The following is a 24,889-nucleotide window of genomic DNA, read 5'->3' as shown; positions in this document are numbered from 1 at the left end:
GTCCAACTTTTAATTTTGAAGTCTATCATTTGTGAAATCTCGAAATTTTTTGAAAACGTTTTTGCTTGGGCTTTTCAAAACCATCTCAAAATTGTAAAGACTATTGTGTGTATTTTTATTTATTTTATTTTTTTTAAGCAAATGGCGTCTTTTGGTATGCAAAGCCGAGCGTACTAGATAGGAATACAAATTCATCATTTACTTTTATTTTTTCAGGCGCTTTTAGAGCAGCTGTAAAACAAGTCAAGTCACAACGCATATTTTCTTCAAATTAAATGGATTTTAAAAATCGTTTAAAGCATTTTTTCCAAATTTATCTCATATAGAGACGTTTCACAAAAAAAATTGTTTTTTTTTTTCAGAATTTACAATTGGTAAAAAAAAATTATGATGAAAGTGATATGATAACATAACATTCCTAGCCAGATTCGGTCCTGTGCTGTGACCGCTTTATGCTGAACGGTTGGAAAATCCAGTCACTTCATGTCAAATCCTCCTCTTAGCCGGCTTTTCTCCATACCACATTGCTCATTGAGGCGCCCTCTCCTTCATATCGATGCTGTGATGCTGCTCGTGGTATTGATTTTTTTTATATCAGCCCCATTATCTTAGAATTTATATCTTCTCATTTATTCGTCCCCATGCGCCGCTCCTAGGGTACTATGCTGAAGCGATTTCCCCATCCCCTTTGCAATACAAGACTTCCAGACGCTCCTCTCAATTATTGAATTAAAAAAAGCAGCGGAAAAGCCCATGGGAAAACAGTTCCGTTGAATAATTACACTCCAAACACATACCTCCGGTTGAGGGTCACTGATTATCTCTGTCTTGTCTTTCCATTTATTTTCGCATGCCTTGACCGACTTCCGGCTTACCGACTGCCAAAACACTGCCTCGGAACTTTGTCGTCGTCGTCGCCGTCGTCTTCGTTGGCATCTTCTTATACTTCTTCCCCCGTGGCGGCGGTGGACAAAAAATAAAATAAAACGCCCATAACAATAACACAGGAGGATCAAGATTGGGGATTTGTGGCGATGGTATTGGATCGTTTATTTTTATGGTTATTTACACTAGCATCATTATTCGGCACATTTGCAATCCTGTGCGAGGCGCCCTCGCTGTACGACGATACCAAACCGATTGACATCGAGTACTCCATTATCGCCCAGAAGCTGTTCAATCTCACCGTCAAGGATCCACGGCATGCATAAGAAGTGCACGAGGGAAGGACCTCCCCACTAAGAACCCAAAAGTTGACATTTATAGGCTGTTCCATTTCTATAATAGTACACTTAAGCAGACACCATCACCCTCCCACGTACACTATCTAACATTAATCTAAACAGAGTGTTTACGCGAAAATCCATCGACCGGTTAATCGTTGTTGTAATGATGTAAAAGTGTAACCTATATCGAACCAGGCAAGCAATTTTTCACCAGTGTTATTACTAAAGAAGAAGAAAACTCGCACACTTAACAGTGTGTCAAACGAAAAGAAAGGAGTAAGAAAAAGAAGCAAAAATATCCACAACACTTAACTATGGTACGATTAAACAAAAACAAACATAAATGCCAGTAAAGGTGACTATCAATTACAGACAATTTTTGAACCTTTGAAATAAATTGATCTGTTTTTAATGAATATTCTTCTCAGTGTGTGTTTACAAATAGATACAGATATCACATGTCCACAGTAGTCACACAAACATTACCTATTAAAATTTAATCGTAGTCAAGTGCAATAACGAGTGTTGCGACGAGAAGTGCCGATTCCACTTTGCGAAGATGTGCTAAAAACACCTCTCGTGTGTGTGAGGTTATTGTCCGTGATTTACTTTACAATTGTATGTCTTGACGGTTGTTGTTCTGTGCGACAGAACGAATTAGAGGGAAACCAGCAGCAAACGCTTTTATTTTATTAAATTTGCTTGCTATTTTCGCGCGTACCGTTCATAAGGAAACAACTAGTACATAAAGGAACACAATCTGGCAATTTGACGATTTTGGTGGGATATTGTTGGACCAGGACAACCGATTGTAAGATCAATAATTTATACTTAAAATACATGCTAATAAATGTTTGTAGCTTTTAGCTGATAACCACAAAACTGCGGTGTTTCTGCTTAATTGGCGGCAACAAATCCTTCTCAACAACGAGGTTCATAAAACTATAATTTCTGGAGCAACATTTGAAAGGGGCGGTACGACATTGATTACACGTGTTTAAATGGGAAGAAAAACCGTAAGAGCAATGTCGTACCGTCCCTTTGCAAATGTTGCTCCAGATTTGTATGTTTCTCTTGGTTGATTGTGAATTATTAGTCGAGTGTCGAGTGACCGGCGCTTTTTTCGAATTAACGAATCTGCTCTGTTTTTTATTTCTCTTAAAGTGTCGTCTATTTCTCAACGAAAATAAGTTAAAATACGTTAATTAATCCACCGTAAGGTGGTTGGTGCCTTCTTCACATTCATATATTGAATACATTTAGGTAAAAATATCATCATTCCCCTTTAGCAAGTTTAACATGTTGAGCTTTATCACTAATTTCTTTAAATAAGGTTGTCAGATCTTCAATGTTTTGGGCTCGTTGGAAAAATCTTTTGTTTACCCGTCCAGCGATGGGTTGCATGCTAGATCCGGACAAAATTTTCATCAAAATTTCCGAGATCCGGCCCCAAAAATATGTGTAAATAACACTTAAGTGCTTGTAACTTTTGATCTTCAATCTTTTGGGCTCGTTGAAAAAGTCTTTTGATTACCAATCCAACGACGGGTCGCACGCTAGATCCGGACAACGTTTTCATCAAAATATCTGAGATCCGGCCTCCAAAAGGTGTACCAATAACACTTAAGTTCTTTTAACTTTTGATAGGGTTGTCAGATCTTAAATTTTTTAGACTTTTTGGAAAGGTCTTTGAAATACCTTTCTAAAAATATATAACGTGCCGGATTTTCTTATAAAAACAACCCTTTTTTAAATCTTGCGAACTTTAGTTAAAATCGTTTTGTTAGCATAACTTTTAAAGTACTTAACTAAACATCATGATTTATAGATAGTGACTTAAGGGACCCCAGTGTCCAGGGATAGTCGAGTGACAATTTTTCGATCAACATCCCTACACAAGCACAGACATTTGCTACGAATTCGATTCTGAATCGATATGTATACGTGAAGGTGGGTCTAGGACGTGAAATTAAGAAGTTCAATTTTCGAGTGATTTTATATCCTTTCCTCAGTAAGGTGAGGAAGGCAAAACAACCGATAAAGTTAGTTTCAAACTCACAAGTTTTATGAGTTATTGAAACAGAAATAAAAAATATCTTCAATTTTATTGACATTTAAACTGCCCATAATTGAAAATTCGGCTATTATGCCAAATCAAGTATTCCGAGAAAAACGCGTTTTAGTGTTTGTCACAAAATCTCCGTCAATGCAATTTCCCATAAGAGTGGCATATTAGCCGTTTGGTTTTTCGCATCGGCAGCCAAGTCTAAACACTATTTCAGTAAAATTAAAGTTCCAGAAGATGCGTTGGAACATCCTCTACCACCTGGTGCTAAGAACTCGTGTTTGCCAAAAGTGGATATTAGCCGTTTTTTCAATGGTGGGCAGTAAAGTGGAACAATTTTTTTAGTACATGATGTTTATTTACTTAAAAAAATGTTCTACTTCGTAATTGAATGACGCAACTTTTGGTACTCAAACATGCATAGGTCATCGCTGAAATTTTAAAGTTATCGCAGTTTTGGTTGATTTTTTCTCGCTTTCGTCATTTCCCCGTTTTTGCTAGTGGTGCATTGAAAAACTCAGTTTTTATTTTCAAAAAATCATATCTCGGGAACGGACGGGTCGATATCGCCATTTTTTTATGGCATGTGAAGTTTTCCGAGGAATCCGATAAAAATATTTCAAATGTTTGGCTAGTTTTTTTTCGGATCGGAAATTATTTTTCCTTAGAGGCCAAATTATTCAGGCAAGCTTAAATCAGTAGAAATGGCACGGAGTTATGATTGTTTTAAATTGTGTTTTTTTTTATGCGAAAATTTACGAAAATGGCCGTTTTGGGACCACCCTAGCACGGTGTAGGTCACCCTGAGCTCGATCGCAGAACTTTTTTTCGTTTTATGCTCTTTTTTCAAATTGAATTGCTGTATATGTTTTAATCGATTCTCACATCATTCAAGATCCAAATATCAATGCTCTTCACTTCGTTCTACTCACAAATGCCATTAAAAGAGACAATCACACCGTCTTTGCAGACTGAATACTAATATTAAACGGGACAAACATTGAACGAAAAGCTCCAAAAGGATAAGGCGGGAATCGAACCCGCGCCCCATAGCAACTTGGGGATTGGCAGCCGAAGCCGCTAACCGCCGCGCCACGAGGCCCTCCGAAATGCCATTAGTTGGCTGGATTTTTGCTAAAACCAACATGCGATTTCATACCGCGCACAGCACAGACCTGTAAAATTACCTTCTCGACCAAGCTTCCGCAAGGATAGTTGAAACAAGTTTGACCCGGGTGGCTGTCATGTGGGACGCAAACAATGCACTAATTACAGCACACGGTGGATTGTGCTATTTCATGGCGGTTTCCAACATTATTTGCTCAAAACTTTTGGCCCCGAGCAGCGTTGACCATTAGTTTATTTTCCCACGTTGGCGTCAAAACCCGAAGTGCCGCCACAAAAACTCCCGGTTTCGAAAAACTTGCATGACGCCTCGACAACAAAAAATATTCCCTCGGAGTGTAATTAGAGCAACTTTCATATTTAACGTTCATTGAAAACTCTGTGTATCCGCGGTGCAACCTCCGTCCGTTGGTGCACAAAGTTCTCTTCAAGGGAGGACCTGGGCCAGGGCCACTGCCGTTGGCGTGGTGTTGGCAGTGCCATTTCCCGCCAGGTAAGCAAAGAAATACAAAAAACAAACATTAAAATCTTTCGATTTCATCTCTTTCTCTTGGAGAGTAAGACTCTCTATGGGAAAACTTTAAATCCATGTAATTTATACCGGAGTTGTTCCGCTCGTGCAACACGGACCAAGTTTGCCGCCGTTCCGGTTTGCCCGGGAAAAGTGCAATAAATTGTACTTCCTTTCCATTGTCGGCATGTCGGACCCGGGTCCTGTCCGGGACTCGTGCCAAGTCTTGGCTGTAATTAAAGCTTCTGGCTGGCTGGCTGCCGCTGCGAGCACTAAATCTTTATGCCCAAACAGGACGTCTACGGTGGGACCATTTCCAGCTAAATGCATTGTCTCAAGAAAAAAGGGGTCATTTTTTAGGAGCAGATTTCGCCTTGCATTGCAACTTTCGGTAGATGTAATTTGCCACGTTTGGAACGCGATGTGCCAGGAAAATGATAATGGTAAATCAAAAAGAGATAAATTGCTCAAGCAAATTTCTTGGGACGAAGAAGATTGTACTAAAGTCGTTTTTTGGGCATTTTGATGCTATACATTTAGATACCATTTAAGAAACATCTAACTTACCTGAGCAGACGGAAATAACTCGGGAAAAGGCCAATAACATTTTATGTTATTTATAACAAGATTTGTTATTCTTCGTTATGATTTTTTTGTTATTGGATTGTTATTTTAATAACAGACTAATACAATTTTTAGTTATTCTTCGAACAAATTATTGTTATTATTTTTTGTTATTTTAACAACTAATCCGATCATCCCAATAACAGTTGCAGGTATTTTTCCATAACAAAAAATGTTATTCCAATGTTGTTTTGGCTTTCAACCAATATCAGACCAATAACAAATTGTGTTATGATAACATAAACTGTTATTAAACCCATTTGCAAAAATGAATTTTTCAAGAAGATTCCAAAACACTTACTGTTATTTTAACAGTATTTGTTATTGAAATGGCATGCATTTTGTTATTACCGTCTGCCCGGGTATATTTGAAGCATTATTGGTGCTGATGTGCCGAAATCTGTTGTCTAATGTAGCTAAAATTTGGTGGGGCTGTTGATACCACATTAACATTTAAACAATAAGCATTTTAAAAAGTCATAATTATAATCGTCAAAATATTGAAAACCTTTGCGTTACACGGAATGACAAAAATGCCAAATAATAGAAAAGCAATTATTACGATTCAAGCCAAGAAAAAAAATCGCCCCTTTCATCAGCTGCAGCTGAAATTGAATTAACATGAGGCATGAGTGATGAAACCGCCCGTATAATTTCCACCGGAACGAAAACAATCACCACACCATCAACACACCCACACACACACAGAGAAAGCATAACAAAAGCAGACAGACAGAGGCCATATTTGGTGAACCGCCAAATTAGTTTCACCTCGGCAGGAAATACCAAACGTTGCCGCCTTCGTTGTCCCTATAGGCAAAGGCGTCCAGCAGGGACTGTCAGCCCAAAATGACCGCGCCACCAAAACAGCATCAACCAAAACCCGGACATGGGACCGACCGGTGTGCTAAAGTTGCAGCCCAGTTGCCCCAGTACGATGTGTCTGCCACAAGTGTGTCCACTGTCCAGCTGTCCTGTCCCCTTTTCACCTTCCATGGATTCCGTGACTTGGCTGCTGCTGGACTGGAAACGGTGCGGACAGTTCGGTCTACAGAAATCCATTTTCCCCTTGCTTGTTTGCTAGAATTTCCAAATGGTTCCGTTGTCACACTGGCCATTGGGGGTCTAATGGCGTTGAACAATTTTCACCTCATGCATGCTGTCTCCTGGTGGACTTATATGGCGCTTACCATGACTTGACCTGCAACCCAAATGTCCGTATTGTCACGTGGAATTTATGGAAGCAATATTTTTGAATTACTAACAGAAGGATTAAAACAACTTCAAGCCTCTTTTCGAACTGAATTTTAAACTTTTTGAAGAAAAAAACGAAATGTAAAAAATAATGTTCAGTGCTGTGCAGTCGGATACTTTCCAGCTTCGCCCAAACCATGCTGAAAGAAAGGGATGTTATAGCGGTTTTTACATCTCGGACTTGATCTTCTAGTTAAAGTTTTACCAAATCTAGTAGTCTGATATTTGACACAATGTGGAGGATTAAATATTTCATCGGGGAGTCTGCAACACATTTTATTTTTGAATGTTTTCAAAAACATACAAAATTCAACAAAGTTACTGCTAAGATTAGGGACCATTCATAAACCACGTGGACACTTTTTTAGGGATCTGTTCCCCCCCCCCCCTCCCCTCGTGGACAATTGTCCATTGGCTAAAGTTCGGAAGATTGTAAAAAGGGTGGTTTTTGAAAGAATACCCTTGATGTTATATTTTTTTAGATAGGTATTCGAAAGACTTTTCTAAAGCTAGAAGATCTGGTAGCCCTATTTATTGTTATTATCACTTAAGGTAATCGGAACGCTGATTCTTAGACAACTTCTACTCAACTTTAATCAATTTCTGAGCACAACATATTGCTTGCTATCGTCATGTTTATCGTCTGCAACACGCAAGACCTTCGTAAATTACTGTATTTTCCTTAAACTTGCTTTATAAAAAAAAAAACTCGTATCGTGGTGTCGATATAGCGGCGCCTTCCTGTTCTCCTTAAGAGCGAGCTTTTCACCAATGTGTACACGGAACAAAATCCGGTCAGCGTTTTCGAAAAATCTTTGCGATGAATTCGGAAACGTCGAATGTTTGCGAAATCATCGGCAAAGTTTTCAATATTGGAAACTTTACTTTCAATATCGAAACAAAATGCTTCCAAAATCGAACGCACTTTGTTGTCGGTTCATTTGAGAGTGCAGACCGCCGCAGCCAATGCGTTACGGGCTGTCAAAAATAAAAATAAACAAATCCGATTTTATTTTTCGCGAAGTTGTTTCGAAGTGGATGCGGAAAAGCTGGTTGAATTTTGCAAGGTAAGTTAGTAAACACTGTTCGATTTCTTAAATTAATCTAAAACCATTAATTTTCAGCTTACCTCCTGTAGAAACTCGCCTTTCCTTTTTCCCCGGCTGCCCAGGCTTCGACCCCGAAGGAATCGCCCTCCGTTGGACAGCCGTGTGGAAATTTCCGCCCCGCAAGCTTAAATCAAGCGGCCGGGCTCCGCGGCCAAATCCATAACGGAATTCAACATCGCCGGTGCCGACAGCGCTCTTCTTGTCCGGTCCGCCAACCTGTTGCATCCGGTCCGCCGACACGACGAGCGCGGAGCGATTTGGAACGGAACCGCCTTTTTAAGCGCCGACGGAACAATCTCCGGAGGCAGGTGCAGGTATGCGCGCAGATACTCGGTTCCCTCGATACCAGTAGTAGTGACGTCTTTTTTTCGATTTTAGTTTGCCAAAAGTGAACACACAAGTCGCGGTTCTGCTGTGGTGTCCCGGACGGCAAGATCCGCACCTTCGATATCGGCCACAAGAAGGCCCTGCTCGAGGACTTCCCGCTGTGCGTCCACCTAGTGTCGGATGCGTATGAGCAGCTGTCCTCGGAAGCGCGCGAGGCAGGCCTCATTTGCTGCAACAAATAACTGGTCAAGTTATGCGGCAAGGACCAGTTCCACATTCGCATGCGGCTGTACCCGTACTACGTGATCCGCGTCAATAAGATGTCCTGTGCCGTAGCCGATAGACTCCAAACCGGAATGCCAGTCGATCATGTCGGTGCGCTCGAGCGACCGTTTCCGACAGCAGGTCGTCGAGGCTCTGCGTCGTGCCAAGTTCAAGTTCCCCAGCCGTCGGAAGAAGAAGTGGGGCTTCACCAAGTACGACCGCGACCAGCACCAGGTGTACTGGGACGAGGTTTGCCTCGTCAGCGACGGTTGCGGTGTCAAGTTCTTCAACGACCACGGCCCGCTGAAGAAACGGGAGGCGTACGAGCGCGCGCGGTTGGCATAGGTTCGTCGTTCGTGTGCAAGTGGGGGCAGCTCCAGAGCTGGCGAAAATCAACTGGGAGGAAGATTTGACCAACGCGGGAAGCAAACCGTCGAACCGGTCCCGGTTGAACAGCCGGAAATGGCCGCGACACGCAGGATAGCATTCAAGTAATCAAGTTTTTGATTGAGCAGTACCAAAACATAACCAAGACGCTGTACGGTGAGTTGCTGTATTACTTCCAGAGCAACATTTGAAAGGGGCGGTACGACATTGCTTTTACGGTCTTTCGTCCCATTTAAACGCGTGTAATGAAAGGCCGTAAGAGCAATGTCGTACCGCCCCTTTCAAATGTTGCTCCAGACTTGATTTCTGGAGCAACACGAGAAAAGGGCGGATAAGCATTTTGACAGCTAGAACTATTTTGCAAATTCCGAGCCAACAGGTAACTTTTCCACAAAACTCGATGTGTTAAACAATAGCTGGCCTTCCCAGCAACCTTCTAACGGTGCGGGTTTTGTTAAATAGTTACCTGTTGGATCGGAATTTGCAAAATAGTTCTAGCTATCAAAATGTTTATGCGCCCTTTTCAAATGTTGCTCCAGATTTCATGTGAATCCTCATTTTTTTCTCTAAACTTCTCCAGACCGACTAAACTAAACTAAATTTTAATAAAAAAAATCAATTGTTGTTAAATGAATGAATATTTTTATTTTTCAGCTTAATAATGTTGCTTATTTTTAAAAGGTCATATAAACATATGAAACAGAACAGCATATAGGACATTTTCAAAAAAATCTATTTTTTAGATTATTGTAATATTTTCAATTTTATGATTTTAAAAACTTTTAAATTAAATTTCAACTATCCCTTTTAACTAACATGTTTTCTATTTGAGAAATTTCAGAATAAAAAAATACGGTATTTCAAATTTTTGATCTTTTGGAATTAACAATGTTGAGAAGTTATCTTTTTGTTTTCATGAATTTTAAGATGTTTTATTTTTTTTTTTGAGAATTTTTATAATTTGTTTTTATTTTTAGAAATTTTGCAGCTTATATTTTTTTCAGAATGCTTAAATGTTTTATGTTTTTGGAATTTTTAAAATCTTGAGAAGTTTTAGAATTTTTGAATTTTTAAATTTTTTTAGAATTTTTAGAATTGTTTAAGAATTTTTAAAATGTTTAGAATTTTTATAATTTTTAGAATTTTTATAATTTTTTGATTTTTTTGAATTTTTAGGGCACCTATGCTTATGCTTATGCTTTTTAGATATTTTTGTTTTTTTCTTATTTTTAGCATTTTTTAAATTTGCTGAATTTTAGAATTTCAGAATTTTAGAATTTTAGAATTTTAGAATTTTAGAATTTTAGAATTTTAGAATTTTATAATTTTAGAATTTTAGAATTTTAGAATTTTAGAATTTTAGAATTTTAGAATTTTAGAATTTTAGAATTTTAGAATTTTAGAATTTTAGAATTTTAGAATTTTAGAATTTTAGAATTTTAGAATTTTATTATTTTAGAATTTTAGAATTTTAGAATTTTAGAATTTTAGAATTTTAGAATTTTAGAATTTTAGAATTTTAGAATTTTAGAATTTTAGAATTTTAGAATTTTAGAATTTTAGAATTTTAGAATTTTAGAATTTTAGAATTTTAGAATTTTAGAATTTTAGAATTTTAGAATTTTAGAATTTTAGAATTTTAGAATTTTAGAATTTTAGAATTTTAGAATTTTAGAATTTTAGAATTTTAGAAATTTAGAATTTTAGAATTTTAGAGAATTTTAGAGAATTTTAGAGAATTTTAGAGAATTTTAGAGAATTTTAGAGAATTTTAGAGAATTTTAGAGAATTTTAGAGAATTTTAGAGAATTTTAGAGAATTTTAGAGAATTTTAGAGAATTTTAGAGAATTTTAGAGAATTTTAGAGAATTTTAGAGAATTTTAGAGAATTTTAGAGAATTTTAGAGAATTTTAGAGAATTTTAGAGAATTTTAGAGAATTTTAGAGAATTTTAGAGAATTTTAGAGAATTTTAGAGAATTTTAGAGAATTTTAGAGAATTTTAGAGAATTTTAGAGAATTTTAGAGAATTTTAGAGAATTTTAGAGAATTTTAGAGAATTTTAGAATTTTAGAATTTTAGAATTTTAGAATTTTAGAATTTTAGAATTTTAGAATTTTAGAATTTTAGAATTTTAGAATTTTAGAATTTTAGAATTTTAGAATTTTAGAATTTTAGAATTTTAGAATTTTAGAATTTTAGAATTTTAGAATTTTAGAATTTTAGAATTTTAGAATTTTAGAATTTTTGAATTTTTGAATTTTTGAATTTTTGAATTTTTAAATTTTTGAATTTTTGAATTTTTGAATTTTTGAATTTTTGAATTTTTGAATTTTTGAATTTTTGAATTTTTGAATTTTTGAATTTTTGAATTTATGAATTTTTGAATTTTTGAATTTATGAATCTATGAATCTATGAATTTATGAATTTATGAATTTATGAATTTATGAATTTATGAATTTATGAATTTATGAATTTATGAATTTATGAATTTATGAATTTATGAATTTATGAATTTATGAATTTATGAATTTATGAATTTATGAATTTATGAATTTATGAATTTATGAATTTATGAATTTATGAATTTATGAATTTATGAATTTATGAATTTATGAATTTATGAATTTATGAATTTATGAATTTATGAATTTATGAATTTATGAATTTATGAATTTATGAATTTATGAATTTATGAATTTATGAATTTATGAATTTATGAATTTATGAATTTATGAATTTATGAATTTATGAATTATGAATTTATGAATTTATGAATTTATGAATTTATGAATTTATGAATTTATGAATTTATGAATTTATGAATTTATGAATTTATGAATTTATGAATTTATGAATTTATGAATTTATGAATTTATGAATTTATGAATTTATGAATTTATGAATTTATGAATTTATGAATTTATGAATTTATGAATTTATGAATTTATGAATTTATGAATTTATGAATTTATGAATTTATGAATTTATGAATTTATGAATTTATGAATTTATGAATTTATGAATTTATGAATTTATGAATTTATAAATTTATGAATTTATGAATTTATGAATTTATGAATTTATGAATTTATGAATTTATGAATTTATGAATTTATGAATTTATGAATTTATGAATTTATGAATTTATGAATTTATGAATTTATGAATTTATGAATTTATGAATTTATGAATTTATGAATTTATGAATTTATGAATTTATGAATTTATGAATTTATGAATTTATGAATTTATGAATTTATGAATTTATGAATTTATGAATTTATGAATTTATGAATTTATGAATTTATGAATTTATGAATTTATGAATTTAGGAATTTAGGAATTTAGGAATTTAGGAATTTAGGAATTTAGGAATTTATGAATTTAGGAATTTAGGAATTTATGAATTTAGGAATTTAGGAATTTATGAATTTATGAATTTATGAATTTATGAATTTATGAATTTATGAATTTATGAATTTATGAATTTATGAATTTATGAATTTATGAATTTATGAATTTATGAATTTATGAATTTATGAATTTATGAATTTATGAATTTATGAATTTATGAATTTATGAATTTATGAATTTATGAATTTATGAATTTATGAATTTATGAATTTATGAATTTATGAATTTATGAATTTATGAATTTATGAATTTATGAATTTATGAATTTATGAATTTATGAATTTATGAATTTATGAATTTATGAATTTATGAATTTATGAATTTATGAATTTATGAATTTATGAATTTATGAATTTATGAATTTATGAATTTATGAATTTATGAATTTATGAATTTATGAATTTATGAATTTATGAATTTATGAATTTATGAATTTATGAATTTATGAATTTATGAATTTATGAATTTATGAATTTATGAATTTATGAATTTATGAATTTATGAATTTATGAATTTATGAATTTATGAATTTATGAATTTATGAATTTATGAATTTATGAATTTATGAATTTATGAATTTATGAATTTATGAATTTATGAATTTATGAATTTATGAATTTATGAATTTATGAATTTATGAATTTATGAATTTATGAATTTATGAATTTATGAATTTATGAATTTATGAATTTATGAATTTATGAATTTATGAATTTATGAATTTATGAATTTATGAATTTATGAATTTATGAATTTATGAATTTATGAATTTATGAATTTATGAATTTATGAATTTATGAATTTATGAATTTATGAATTTATGAATTTATGAATTTATGAATTTATGAATTTATGAATTTATGAATTTATGAATTTATGAATTTATGAATTTATGAATTTATGAATTTATGAATTTATGAATTTAGGAATTTAGGAATTTAGGAATTTATGAATTTAGGAATTTAGGAATTTAGGAATTTATGAATTTAGGAATTTATGAATTTATGAATTTATGAATTTATGAATTTATGAATTTATGAATTTATGAATTTATGAATTTATGAATTTATGAATTTATGAATTTATGAATTTATGAATTTATGAATTTATGAATTTATGAATTTATGAATTTATGAATTTATGAATTTATGAATTTATGAATTTATGAATTTATGAATTTATGAATTTATGAATTTATGAATTTATGAATTTATGAATTTATGAATTTATGAATTTATGAATTTATGAATTTATGAATTTATGAATTTATGAATTTATGAATTTATGAATTTATGAATTTAGGAATTTAGGAATTTATGAATTTAGGAATTTATGAATTTAGGAATTTATGAATTTAGGAATTTATGAATTTATGAATTTATGAATTTATGAATTTATGAATTTATGAATTTATGAATTTATGAATTTATGAATTTATGAATTTATGAATTTATGAATTTATGAATTTATGAATTTATGAATTTATGAATTTATGAATTTATGAATTTATGAATTTATGAATTTATGAATTTATGAATTTATGAATTTATGAATTTATGAATTTATGAATTTAGGAATTTAGGAATTTTTGAATTTAGGAATTTATGAATTTAGGAATTTATGAATTTATGAATTTATGAATTTAAGAATTTAAGAATTTATAAATTTATGAATTTTTGATTTTTTGAATTTTTGAATTTTTAAATTTTTTTTGAGTTTTGAACCTTTGATTTTTTTTTATTATTACGATATTATGACGATAATTAAAAATTAATTTTGCGTTCTTTTCCGCAGTCTATGCCTCACGATTGCATCGTGATTTCAGCAAACATCCTATACTACTGGCGGAGTTTCTGCTCGCCAGCAGAGCGTCCAAAGCGGGGACTCGTTCCAGGCGGACGGTTTCCTAGTGCTCAAGTCAATCCTCGAGGTGAAGTTCGGATTTGGAATGGTGCCTTCGTTTCCCTCGAGTGAGTCGGCACTATGACCCCTTTCCCGAAGGCACGAAGGGGAAAAGAGCAACAACCTCCAGAACCAGGAGAACTTCCGGCGGTACGCGAATCGGCTCAAGGGAAGTGCCAGCTCGCTGTGCGGTGCCATGGAACTGAGTCTGAAGCCAGCGCCGGAAATCAACCAGATCGCCGGAACAAGCGGTCCCAGCAGCACCTATATCCGTGTGGCTCCGCCGCCTACGTCACCGAGTACGAGAAAGATCTGGACAAGGCGTAGGCTGTCAACCGGAACTCGCATACTCTGCTGCGCAAAACGCAAAACGCCGACATCATCAGCATCAAAAGCATCCGCGGCGCGATCACGGTGCCAGCCACAAAGACTTTGGCAAGTGGAGCATCAACGGGTGTACGGCGGCCACGTCTCCTGCTACTGCTAGCACCGGAATTCACATCACGGGGAGCAACGTGCCAACGGCGGCGACGGCCCAGCTGCACCACGGTCATCGAGGCCGGTTTGCTCTGCCAGATAAAACATCGCCTCGTTCGAACCGTCGCCACAACCACAGCATTATCTTATGCAGTTTCGTTAAATATGAATAAGTAAATAAAAACTTAAAACAAAATAAAAACCTCTTCTTCTTCTTCTTTTTATTTCTATCCAAATATCGAGCAGCAACGGTCAATTCAAAAAGGTAAATATTGAAGTGGCTGCGTGCTGCGTGCTTTTGCCGGGGTATGCGTTACTGCGTTACGTTTGCGAAATCGTGGAAACTGGTTTGCGATATTGGAAGCAATGTTTCATGCTGACGAGTGCAAACCGAGATTTTCGATTTTTAGAGCAAATCGGAAGCAAAGTTTGCGATTCCGCAAACCGGATTTTGTTCCGTGTAACAGGTCGTATCGAGGTGCTCCAATTAACAATTCTTACTAACGTAATTTTTTTTTAAAGATTCCGAATATGATAAAATTGAGACCAAAAAGTGCCGCTATGGAAGCCTAACGTTGTAAAATGTTTGTTATAGAAAAATCCAAAAACTATGAGAAAAACTGCGATTGGCCAAAAAGTTAATACCGTAGGCTTATAATAGTCCATGAAATTCTCAAACTTTTGACCTATGGGAGTATGGGTGTTGGAGGCTGTTGCAAAAAGATATTAACTGCCCATGTTCGCATAAATGTCCCATATGCAAAAACAGCAAGCTGAGAAAAACGCATTTGAAGTTTGTCCCATACATAAGGCTAAGTGTTAAGTTTTCGCGAAAAAACTGGATTTCCTCCTGATTTCTAGAACAAAGTACTGGATGTTATAGGCTCTTTTGAAAGAGCTCACAATTTTGAACCAAACTGCATCATTAACTCGAAATCGATAAAAATGCATATGGGACATTTATGCGATCAGGGGCAGTTAAGGTTTTTAAAAAAAAAATTTTAACAGTAATTTGCAAAAGCTATGAGAAAAAGTTAAACCAAGATCAGTGCGTAATTGGCAAAGAGAGCGCGTGTTCGTAAAAAAATATTCGGAGTGAAAAGTGATTGTGCCTTTTGTTGTGAATTGTGTGTGTCGATTGCGGGCGGTAGGGCAACGCGCTTGCTTGACAAGATCGATCGTGTTTTTGTGTGTCCTATTTCTTGCTAGCAATGATAATATCAGTCCTTCCTTTATCATCGTTGATCGGAGGGCACGCCGCCGGTGGAGTTTGTCGTAGTAATTGTGTTCCAAAGTAGCAGGGTGTTAATTGTGTTTCCTGCTTCAGTTGATTGCGAGGGGCGAGGCCACGCGCTTGCCTTACTGAATTATTTGTGTCTTGAGCGTTGTTTTCGTTAAGTAGGGGAGAGTGGGGAGACTTGATCCCCTTTTTTTGTATCGCACATAACTTTGTCAATTTCTCACAAAACTATAAACTTTTTGCATGAATTGAAAGCTTAAACATTCATCTATGTTTGGCTAATAAGGGTATTTCACCAGATGAACTCTTCGAATCACGCCAAGCGTTTTAAAAAAATATTTTAAACCGGCATTTTAAAAATGTTAGGGGTAACTTGATCCCCCTTTCAACATTTTGAAGAAATCTTAAGCAAAATGTTTCTTATTCATCCAAACTTTTAATTTTCTATAAGTTACAGCAATTTCACATAAAACCTGTACGTTTGTGTTTAAAATATAACAAGTTAAGTATGTAAAATATTTAAAAACCTAAAATATTATTTTTTAGGCCAAAATTAAGCATGTTTACAAAAGCTGGAAATTTTTGTTTACAAAACTTTTGAAAAAAGGTTCAAACTGCGGTAAGTTATGTACAACTATACCAAAGGAAACTATGTATGAAAACCCAGCCCAATTAATTAATCTTGAGACTGATTCCAGAGACTGTAAAAATGCAGGGATCAAGTCTCCCTAAACGCACTTTTTTAAACAATTGATTGTAAAAATAGTATGACGATAAATTTAACATCAAATGCATAAGGGTTTTGGAGTTGATAAGTTTATCAAACAATTCATGCATAAAAAATATTTTTTTGAATAATTTTTGAGTGTTTTCTATACATATCAAAACAAAGAAAAAAAGATCTCTTGGAAGTTTTTTGCAGCTCGTTTTAGAAAAATGTGTGTAACTCAATCCAAACATTTTTGAATTTTTTTCTTTGTTTTCTACAATGAGTTTTAGTCAATTTCGCACAACTTTCTAGAACAAAGCTAATTGTTTTACCCACAGGCTGACGAGATACAGGCTTGGGATCAAGTGTCCCCCGGGATCAAGTCTCCCCACTCTCCCCTAATTGGCGGTTTTTGTGATTTTATAATCTCAATTTTTTTTATTTTTTTTCAAATCCCTACCTATATCATCGTTGATCGGAAGGCACGGCGTCAGGTAAATTGTTATTAATTTTTCGAATGAGGTTTTATTTTTTACGGTGAAAAAGCCATTTCTGTATAATGATCGGAGGACGCACTGACATTTTGGATCGTCGAGTTAATAGTGGAGCAAAATAACTGTGTGTGAGTGATTTTGTGTGTTAACCAGAAAGACCTTCCCATAGCATCGTTGCTCGGAAGGCTCGCCGACGGGTCTGTTATGAAAGTCCTCCCCATAGCATCGTACCTCGGGAGGCATCGAAAAGCCAATACCTTATCCTACTAACCCAAAAAAAATATCAATCACGTGATGCTTGAAGGGGATGCTATGGATGTGCTTGATGAGTCTGCAACTTCAACTATCGGACTAACATTCCTCCCTTTCGTTGAACTGCAGGCTTTTTGGGAGGTCCAAAATATTGAAAATCTGCCAATCCTATCAATAGTTACACAGTAAAAAAAATATGGTTACATTACATCTGGGAAGGGGTACATCTTTTATGTCAGAAAAAACGTGTAATTTTCTTACTTTCCTTACATCATAAAAGAGGTAATATTCAACCTTCCAATATTACATCTTCCAAATTTATACAATTGTTTTACTGTGTATGAGTTTATGAAGTTAAATTTGGAGAACACTAAATGTATTTTAATTTAGAGAACATGTAATGCAGGCAGGCTTGCCACAAATACAGATTTTTCAGCACAGGCCCGAAACAAAAAACGATTTTTTTTTACAGTTAAAATAAATTTGAGCAGTTTTTGTTAAATTGGCCAAAAAGATAAACATTGTTAGCATCTTTTGGCATGTTCAGTTTTTGGTAAGAATATTATTCTTTAAAGTTATACTCGATTGAGTGTTTGGTATGTGCCAAAAAAATCTGTATTCGTGGCAAGCCTGAATGCAGGTCGGACATTTTGAGGTACTCATCAACCACAATAAGATAGATTAAGTAACGTATTTTTTAAATTACTTTTGCGGACTTCCCTATGACCAGAAACCAAATGTGCATCATGAAAAGTTGTATTATATCGTCAGCTGTGTGCTATCTTGTGACATAGACTATTTTGGTCGAAAATGAGTTAATGATGACGTTTTGTTATACTCGCCCGTGATACTGACGTAGCTTGTTGAAGCCGCCACCAAATGTTTGGTGGCGCTGTTTCGGGAATAACATTTCAGAGGGTCACAAATCAAAATATGATAAATCTTATTAAATTTTTTTTTGTAAAAAATCCTGTAGCTGCTCAGAATGATTATTTTTATTAAAATAAACCAAAAATGCCGCCAACAACAATATATGTTTAGCATCAGGTCTCAGGCAAAGCTTCCCAGCAGGTGTATTTTTCAAATCCTCTGAAATGTCTTCCGCAAATTCTTATTTGGCCAATGAACTTACAGATCATCATAATATTAATTTAAATCTACAATTTGAGGCGGTTTAACCAATATGTGAGCTCAACCATGTTGTTGGGAAACCTTAACCCTCTACAACCCAACCCCGCCTCTAGACGGGCTTCGATTTAAAAAATCGCCAAAAATCCATTTTTCAACCAAATTGATCTTCAAAAAGCATTGGAAAGAAGAACTTTTAAAATTTTGGAAAATTTTAGGGTTGGAAGTTTGACTTGTTTTATGTGACTTTGCCAATGTTTTTAAAAGTGTAATTTTTTTGGGGTCAACTTTGGCTGTGTTTTTTACGAACATTTCCTATATTTTAAGTAAAAAGAAGTATGCAGTAATTTTTCTAGTGCCCCAGACTATGCCTCTACGCAATTATTTACAATTTAAATGATAATGGTTCCATTTTTTAGCAGAAAATGTGAAAAACATGCAAAAAATTGAAAAAGTTACTGTAAAAACATGAACAAAAATAGATAGGTAAAATGTAATGATAGGAGGTGGTAGAGTAGGCCAAATACTACCAAAAACAAACATAAACTAAACAAGATCAATGCGAATTAAAATACTAAAAATGGAACAGGAAAAACATAAAACAAACAAGGGAAAAATAAAAATTTTCGAAAAAAAAATTTGGGCAGTAGAGGGTTAAGAGCGAGTCCACGAACAGGGCATAGCCCATTGTTAGGGACGTTGTAGAGCTCACCAATCTGCCTGATTCAGGGGTTGTTTGAACTTATACAACTAACATCTGGGCTAAATATGAGCACTCTAGCTCAATGGAAAGTGGAACAAATCTGGACACAACTTTTGAACTTTTAAATACCTAAAAAAATGAAAATATTTGCAACTGAGGCAAATTTCAATTGAGTCTCAAAATTCTTAAACAAGGCTTAAAAATGCTACAAAATGAAGGGTGAAGCATCCCAATTGTTCAAATCCAACGAAACTAATTTTCTATTCTAACTAAAACCAATAAACAATATTCAAATAGTGTGCAAAAACATTGCTAAACTCACCTCCCAATTCACCCCATGTGTCCCGATTTGCCCCGGATAATGGTACACATTTAATTTCATTTTAACTAACGAAACAAAAATAAAGAAACAAAATATTTTCGTCCTTTCGATTCATGTTACTCCCTTTCGTCATGTTACTCCCCATAATTTTGACACTAGACACCAAAACTTTGGTACTTTTTAGGCTTCAGTGACATTGTATGCAGATGACAGCCGTAGCATCCCCGTGGTTATACTTAACAAACACTACAAGATGCTTTAACCCGATTTTGGAAACTCGCTTCCGTTTCCCGGATATCGCAATACACACTTGTGACGTAGACCAATTTATCATCATAATGGTCGTGCACACTTGTGACACGTCATACATGTTGTTGGAAAATGTGGAAAAATTTTCTTGTTTTTCACAAATTTATGTATATTCTGTGCACCCTAGTACACACATACTTTCTAAAGGCAATGCAACCTTTTGTTTATGAAAATATACTGATTAAGTCGGTTAAACTATTGATTTAAGCCTATTTTAGTTTGTATGGGAATTATGTGCACACTTGTGACACGTAGTACAATTTTACTTTCGAAACACACTTGTGACACGTGCTTTTCAGATTTTTGTTTACATTATTTACTGTATCTTTTAACTGGTGTAACCAAATTAGTTGAAACTTGGAGCGTTTGTTAAGCGATAGTATACGAACCGACTGCTTCAAAAAATTTGGCTCTATCATTCATAGTTTTGAAATTATTTACCAACAAACTTTAAAAATCGATATTCTCGAAAAGTACTGAATGGTCGTTGTCACAAGATAGCACACAACTGACGATATAATAAATTACTTTGTACATTCACTCATTGAGTGTAAACCCCTCGGCGGCCGAGTGGCTACCCCTTGAAATCATTAGCTAATAACTTTTTAACAAAAAATCCTAAAAATATGGTGTCTTCGAGAAAGTTTTTTGGTGAGAATTGGATAGTTATTGCGGCTTCCACAGGTAAAAAATTGAAACAGTTGCTTTTCTCCATACAATTCGACGGGTTTTCCCATACAAACTTCAAGCGATTAGAGGTAGGGGTTCCCGTGATCAGAATGAGCTCAAATTTAGAATATATAGCCTAGTGACGGGTAATTCTTTGAATTCAGGGGGTAGCCCCGAGAAAGCCCGGATTTTACCACCCTAATTTCAATTAGTTTTTTCGTATTTAAAATTTACACGGAATTACTGGTGTGATCACCTCCGAATTAGTTGGAACGGTAATTTCAACTCACTGATTCTACAACTAAAACATTGTTCCCACTTTTTTGCGCATATCCACGCGAGAAATTTTTAAACACATCTTCAAATCTCCTTGCAAGGACAAAGTTCACGACAATCATAGGCGGGGCAACAGGTGGTGAATATTCAACAACGTTCAAAGAATAGCAATACTTTCCTTTCGCACTTGACTTCAGGAGCTATTCTCTACCACCCCTTCCTGTAGAAAGTGGCGATAAAAATAAATACTGGTCAACACACCACCCACCCTGGCCATTGGCCATCGCTTTGCATAACCCCGTCCCGGACGGAACCCCCAAAATGGGCCTCTCGCACCGAAAGAATTCGCAAGTGTTGCATCGCCCCAGCTAAGGATAAAGAGCATCCAGGCAGTACTTGACTACCATCGTTAAAAACTTATCTGGTCGAAGCGCCGAGTCCTTTTGCCCTTTTCTGTGCTCTGTGGCGTGTCCTTTATACAAAGCTCTCTCGGAGTACCCGTTGGCGTCCTTTAGGGATGATGATGGTTAGCTTCTTCCTTTCTTGGCCCAGGATCTTCCTGTTCCGTGTGAAGTATCATAAATCTGAAAGAGATCAGTTTTATGCTTTCGTTCACTGCCTGATGGCTGCAGGATGAATGAACCAACAACAAAAAAAGTGCAAAGCAGGAGCAGGGGGTTGGTTGGCTGGCGTTCTCAAGTGGATCGCCAGTTTGAACGACTTTCAATATCTGACTTTTTACACCCCAGTGCTTCTGCCGATGCTTGCTTTATCTTTTCAGGGGCTTCCTCCCTTTCCCATCCAACCACCACCGGGATGAGGGGCTGTTGTTCAAGCAGTTAGCTTCTTGATTGCTGCAGCAAAACTCCTCCAAGTGGGGCAAAATTTGCCACTTTATTTCCACCGATTTTGTTTTAATTGAATATTTATGCTCTTTTCTGTGCGCCCATTTGCACCCACTTCTCTACGCTGAATTGTTTCCGCGGGGAGTTTATCGCTTTTGATGCTGCCTCTCGTCAAGTATTCTGCACCTGGAGGGCTGTTGTTTGAAACAATTTATAAAGTTGAGTTGAACTGCGTGGATTGGGTTGTTTTTTGTTTGTTTTGTGTTTTGATGAACAGTTTACCAACAAATTGCTGGAAAAACTGGAGAGCACTAGAGGATATGAAGATAATTCAACAATTAAATATAAACCTGGTTGTTTGTCTGTTTTAACCAATGTTTAAAACTGCTAAGGCATTACAAGAATAAGTTTTATCTGTGGTTTTACTTTTTTTCGTGAAAATTCCTTTGGAAACCCCAAAGAAAACATAAAGTACCGTCATCTGGGGCGTATCGGGACTACAGTATGAATAAGGACAGTAGGTTTTAGAGCAGTTAAAAGCTGGGAATTTGGAAATCGTACACTATTTTTGTTGATCTGTGTCTGTTTTATCCGAAAACAAGAAAAAACATCAAAATGTTGAGGAATAATAATTAAGAAGTTTGATGATAGGTGTCATCCACAAACTACGTTGCATATTTTAAAGGAAATATTCAAGAGGGACACCAAACTGAATCGAGTGTTACTAATTCGTTCAAAAATCAGCCAAATCAGTGCTGAGATTACGTGTTTGTGAATGTGAATGAGGCTTGAATGGATAATCTAAAAAAAAACAGACCCACTTATATCCGTTACGAGTGAAGTATCAAAAAGTCTAATTAATATATGTTTTTGAAAACATTGCATTCGACAAATTTCCACGAGGTTAACAAAATGTCTAGTAAACCTATTTGTATTAAAACTTCTCGATTGGTATAAGCAACTCCGAGTACGCAAAGAAATTCAATTCGAGCTACAAACTCATCTTATATGACTCTTCCCTCATAGAGCACACCCATAGCGAACAGCTTCGAAAACTACCCTCCTGAACAACCAAAGTGGCCCCGTTGACTTTTGCTGTGGTTTTGGTTGAAGCCAAATTGGCACTGCTTAATTATTGGCTGTATACACGTCGTTTGCGTCATCGTCGTCGTCACGAGCAACACGAGACTGCCACCGGGAAGACTGAAGCTACTGACAGGAAAAGTTTAAACACAGACAAACAGACATGAAAGTCGAGGTCACTAACTTGTCCCAAAACTGTAACGGTCATTTTTCAAAAAATCGAAAAGCATGGTAATTGTTTTCCGGATTCACCACCAGAGGCGCCATTGTGCTCAGCGACCGTTCTTTGAAATGACAGCTTTGAGCTTTCCTTTTTATTTTGTTTTGGTTGCCGACAAGGCGACAACGCGTGGAGTTATTCACCGTAATTTTTTATTTTCGAAAATCTTCGGATCGAAGTCGTTTTTTTGGGGCCTCCCGTCGGATCGATCTTAACGAAGACCATGCACTAGGTTCCGCTGTTGTTTCCGTGAAGCCGTGCCTGTTTATCCGATGGATTGGGCTGCGCTTGTTTATGCAGTGATTGTTTGTCTTAGCGGGTGGTTCCATAAGTGCAGTTTCTTTGTGGCCGGTGCAGGAGGAGAGCTTGGCACAAGCTGCACAGCCTCGATCTTTTTGGCACGTTTGTTGCCACGTTGATGTTGGCGAAGTGGAGGAACCCACCGCACCCATCTGTCGGTGGGTGGAGTTTCCAGCGCCTTTAACGTGTTTTGTTCGCTTGACGCGACCTGGTCCCGAACTTGCCCAGCGACTTGTTCAGGCACCCAAAGGAATATCCTAGCTGCTAGGTCAGATTGTTCTAGAGCATCGCGGTAGACACAATGCGAGCACGGCGTTGGCCGCTCTCCCACCTCGTCAGTATGAGCGTGGCAACGGGCGCGCCGGGGAGAGCTGGGCTGGAGAGAGGGAGGCTGTGCGGCTGGTGGCGGGTTCTCCTTTTGCACCGGTTGTTGAGGAGACTGCGCCGATGGAACCGTCTTTTCAGGCAAGCAGTCACTACGCATAGAGACACGCAGCCACCCCGCGGCTCCGCTTTCTCAGCGGAACCAAGTGATCGATCTGATCCGGTGTTGTCCAGGGCACGGCACATGTTTTCATTGTGGGAGTATACTTGGCCAGTGACGAAAAGAACAAACTGACCTCGCAGCCGCGATTTTCCTTTGTTTATGATTGCCTTTGATGCTTTGGTTATCTGTCAACATATACTTATACATACATACACATGTACTGTTGTCCTTGCTGTCATTAGGGAGACAGAGATTCTAGGTATCGAAGATAGATGTCGTTAGTGGGCAAACAGAATTCAAATTTAAACTGGTCCCCAAGGGGCTGGAAACTCTAATATTACTTAAAAATACTGAGTATACTAACGATATTCCAGTATACTTTTTAGTATGCTTACCGAACAGCAATAAACTGTTAGTATATTAAGATACTCTCAGTATATTGGTAAGTATACTGGCGATTGGTAAAGGAAATAATAAGTATACTAACATATATTTTGATATACTGGTTAACATGATAATTATAGATCTAAGAGTTTCCAACCCCTTGCTGGTCCCACTTTTTGAACCAAAAGTTGTTCGAACTTTCATGTCTGTTTGTCTGTGGTTTAAATGAATTTATATTTTCTTAATTAGAGATTAGTATAGTTTGCCATAGCTTCATTGTGCCCGAGAAAACGCTCCTGGAATCAAATTTTGATAACCTCTTCCATACCTCATGCTACACGTTGGATTCCTGTGTTTATGTGTCCTGGAAGGAGAAGGTTCTACTGGTTGATGATACATGAAGAAGTTTCGTACGATTTATAGTAAGAGACGTGCCATCAACAGTTTCATTCTCTTGCTCGACAAACAATACGCACACACACAGCCATGTTACACACATTCGAGAACTTCAAACTAAGGTGGAAGTTATCGGCTCGAAGACCTCGAAGAATAAATGACTTCCAACCTTAGTTGTAAAGTCTTGTCATGTGTGAAGACACTACGTACATGGATCATAGCATTTGCTCAACACGTACACTATCCTTAATTGTGAAGTCTGCGAAAGTCTTTCAATAGTTTGTGGTTGGTTGTGAAATTAAGTTCGAAACTAATTAATTTCAACACAAAACAGTCTTGGAATGAATTTTTTATCGGTATTGGGATGACAGTAGTCAAGATTGA

At 35.5% G+C, this 24,889-nt stretch overlaps 1 protein-coding gene and 1 pseudogene across 1 annotated transcript in view; both read left to right on the top strand.

The window, feature by feature from the left end:
- Nucleotides 1-1,642, top strand: part of LOC120425925 (acetylcholine receptor subunit alpha-like 2) — a 67,394-nt gene extending 65,752 nt beyond the window's left edge. The window contains exon 9 of the mRNA XM_039590545.2: nt 1,008-1,642. Coding sequence (XP_039446479.1) covers nt 1,008-1,211 — 204 coding nt within the window. The 3' untranslated portion in view covers nt 1,212-1,642. The remainder of the gene's footprint in view (nt 1-1,007) is intronic.
- A 5,940-nt stretch (nt 1,643-7,582) lies between these two features.
- Nucleotides 7,583-14,590, top strand: LOC120425923 (60S ribosomal protein L10-like; annotated as a pseudogene).
- Nucleotides 14,591-24,889: the final 10,299 nt, after the last annotated feature.

This window comes from Culex pipiens, chromosome 3, assembly GCF_016801865.2.
Source record: "Culex pipiens pallens isolate TS chromosome 3, TS_CPP_V2, whole genome shotgun sequence".
In the NCBI taxonomy this organism is placed as follows: domain Eukaryota; kingdom Metazoa; phylum Arthropoda; class Insecta; order Diptera; family Culicidae; genus Culex; species Culex pipiens.
The sequence above is the reverse complement of the archived record's forward strand: the minus strand, read 5'-3'. Positions and strand labels throughout refer to the sequence as shown.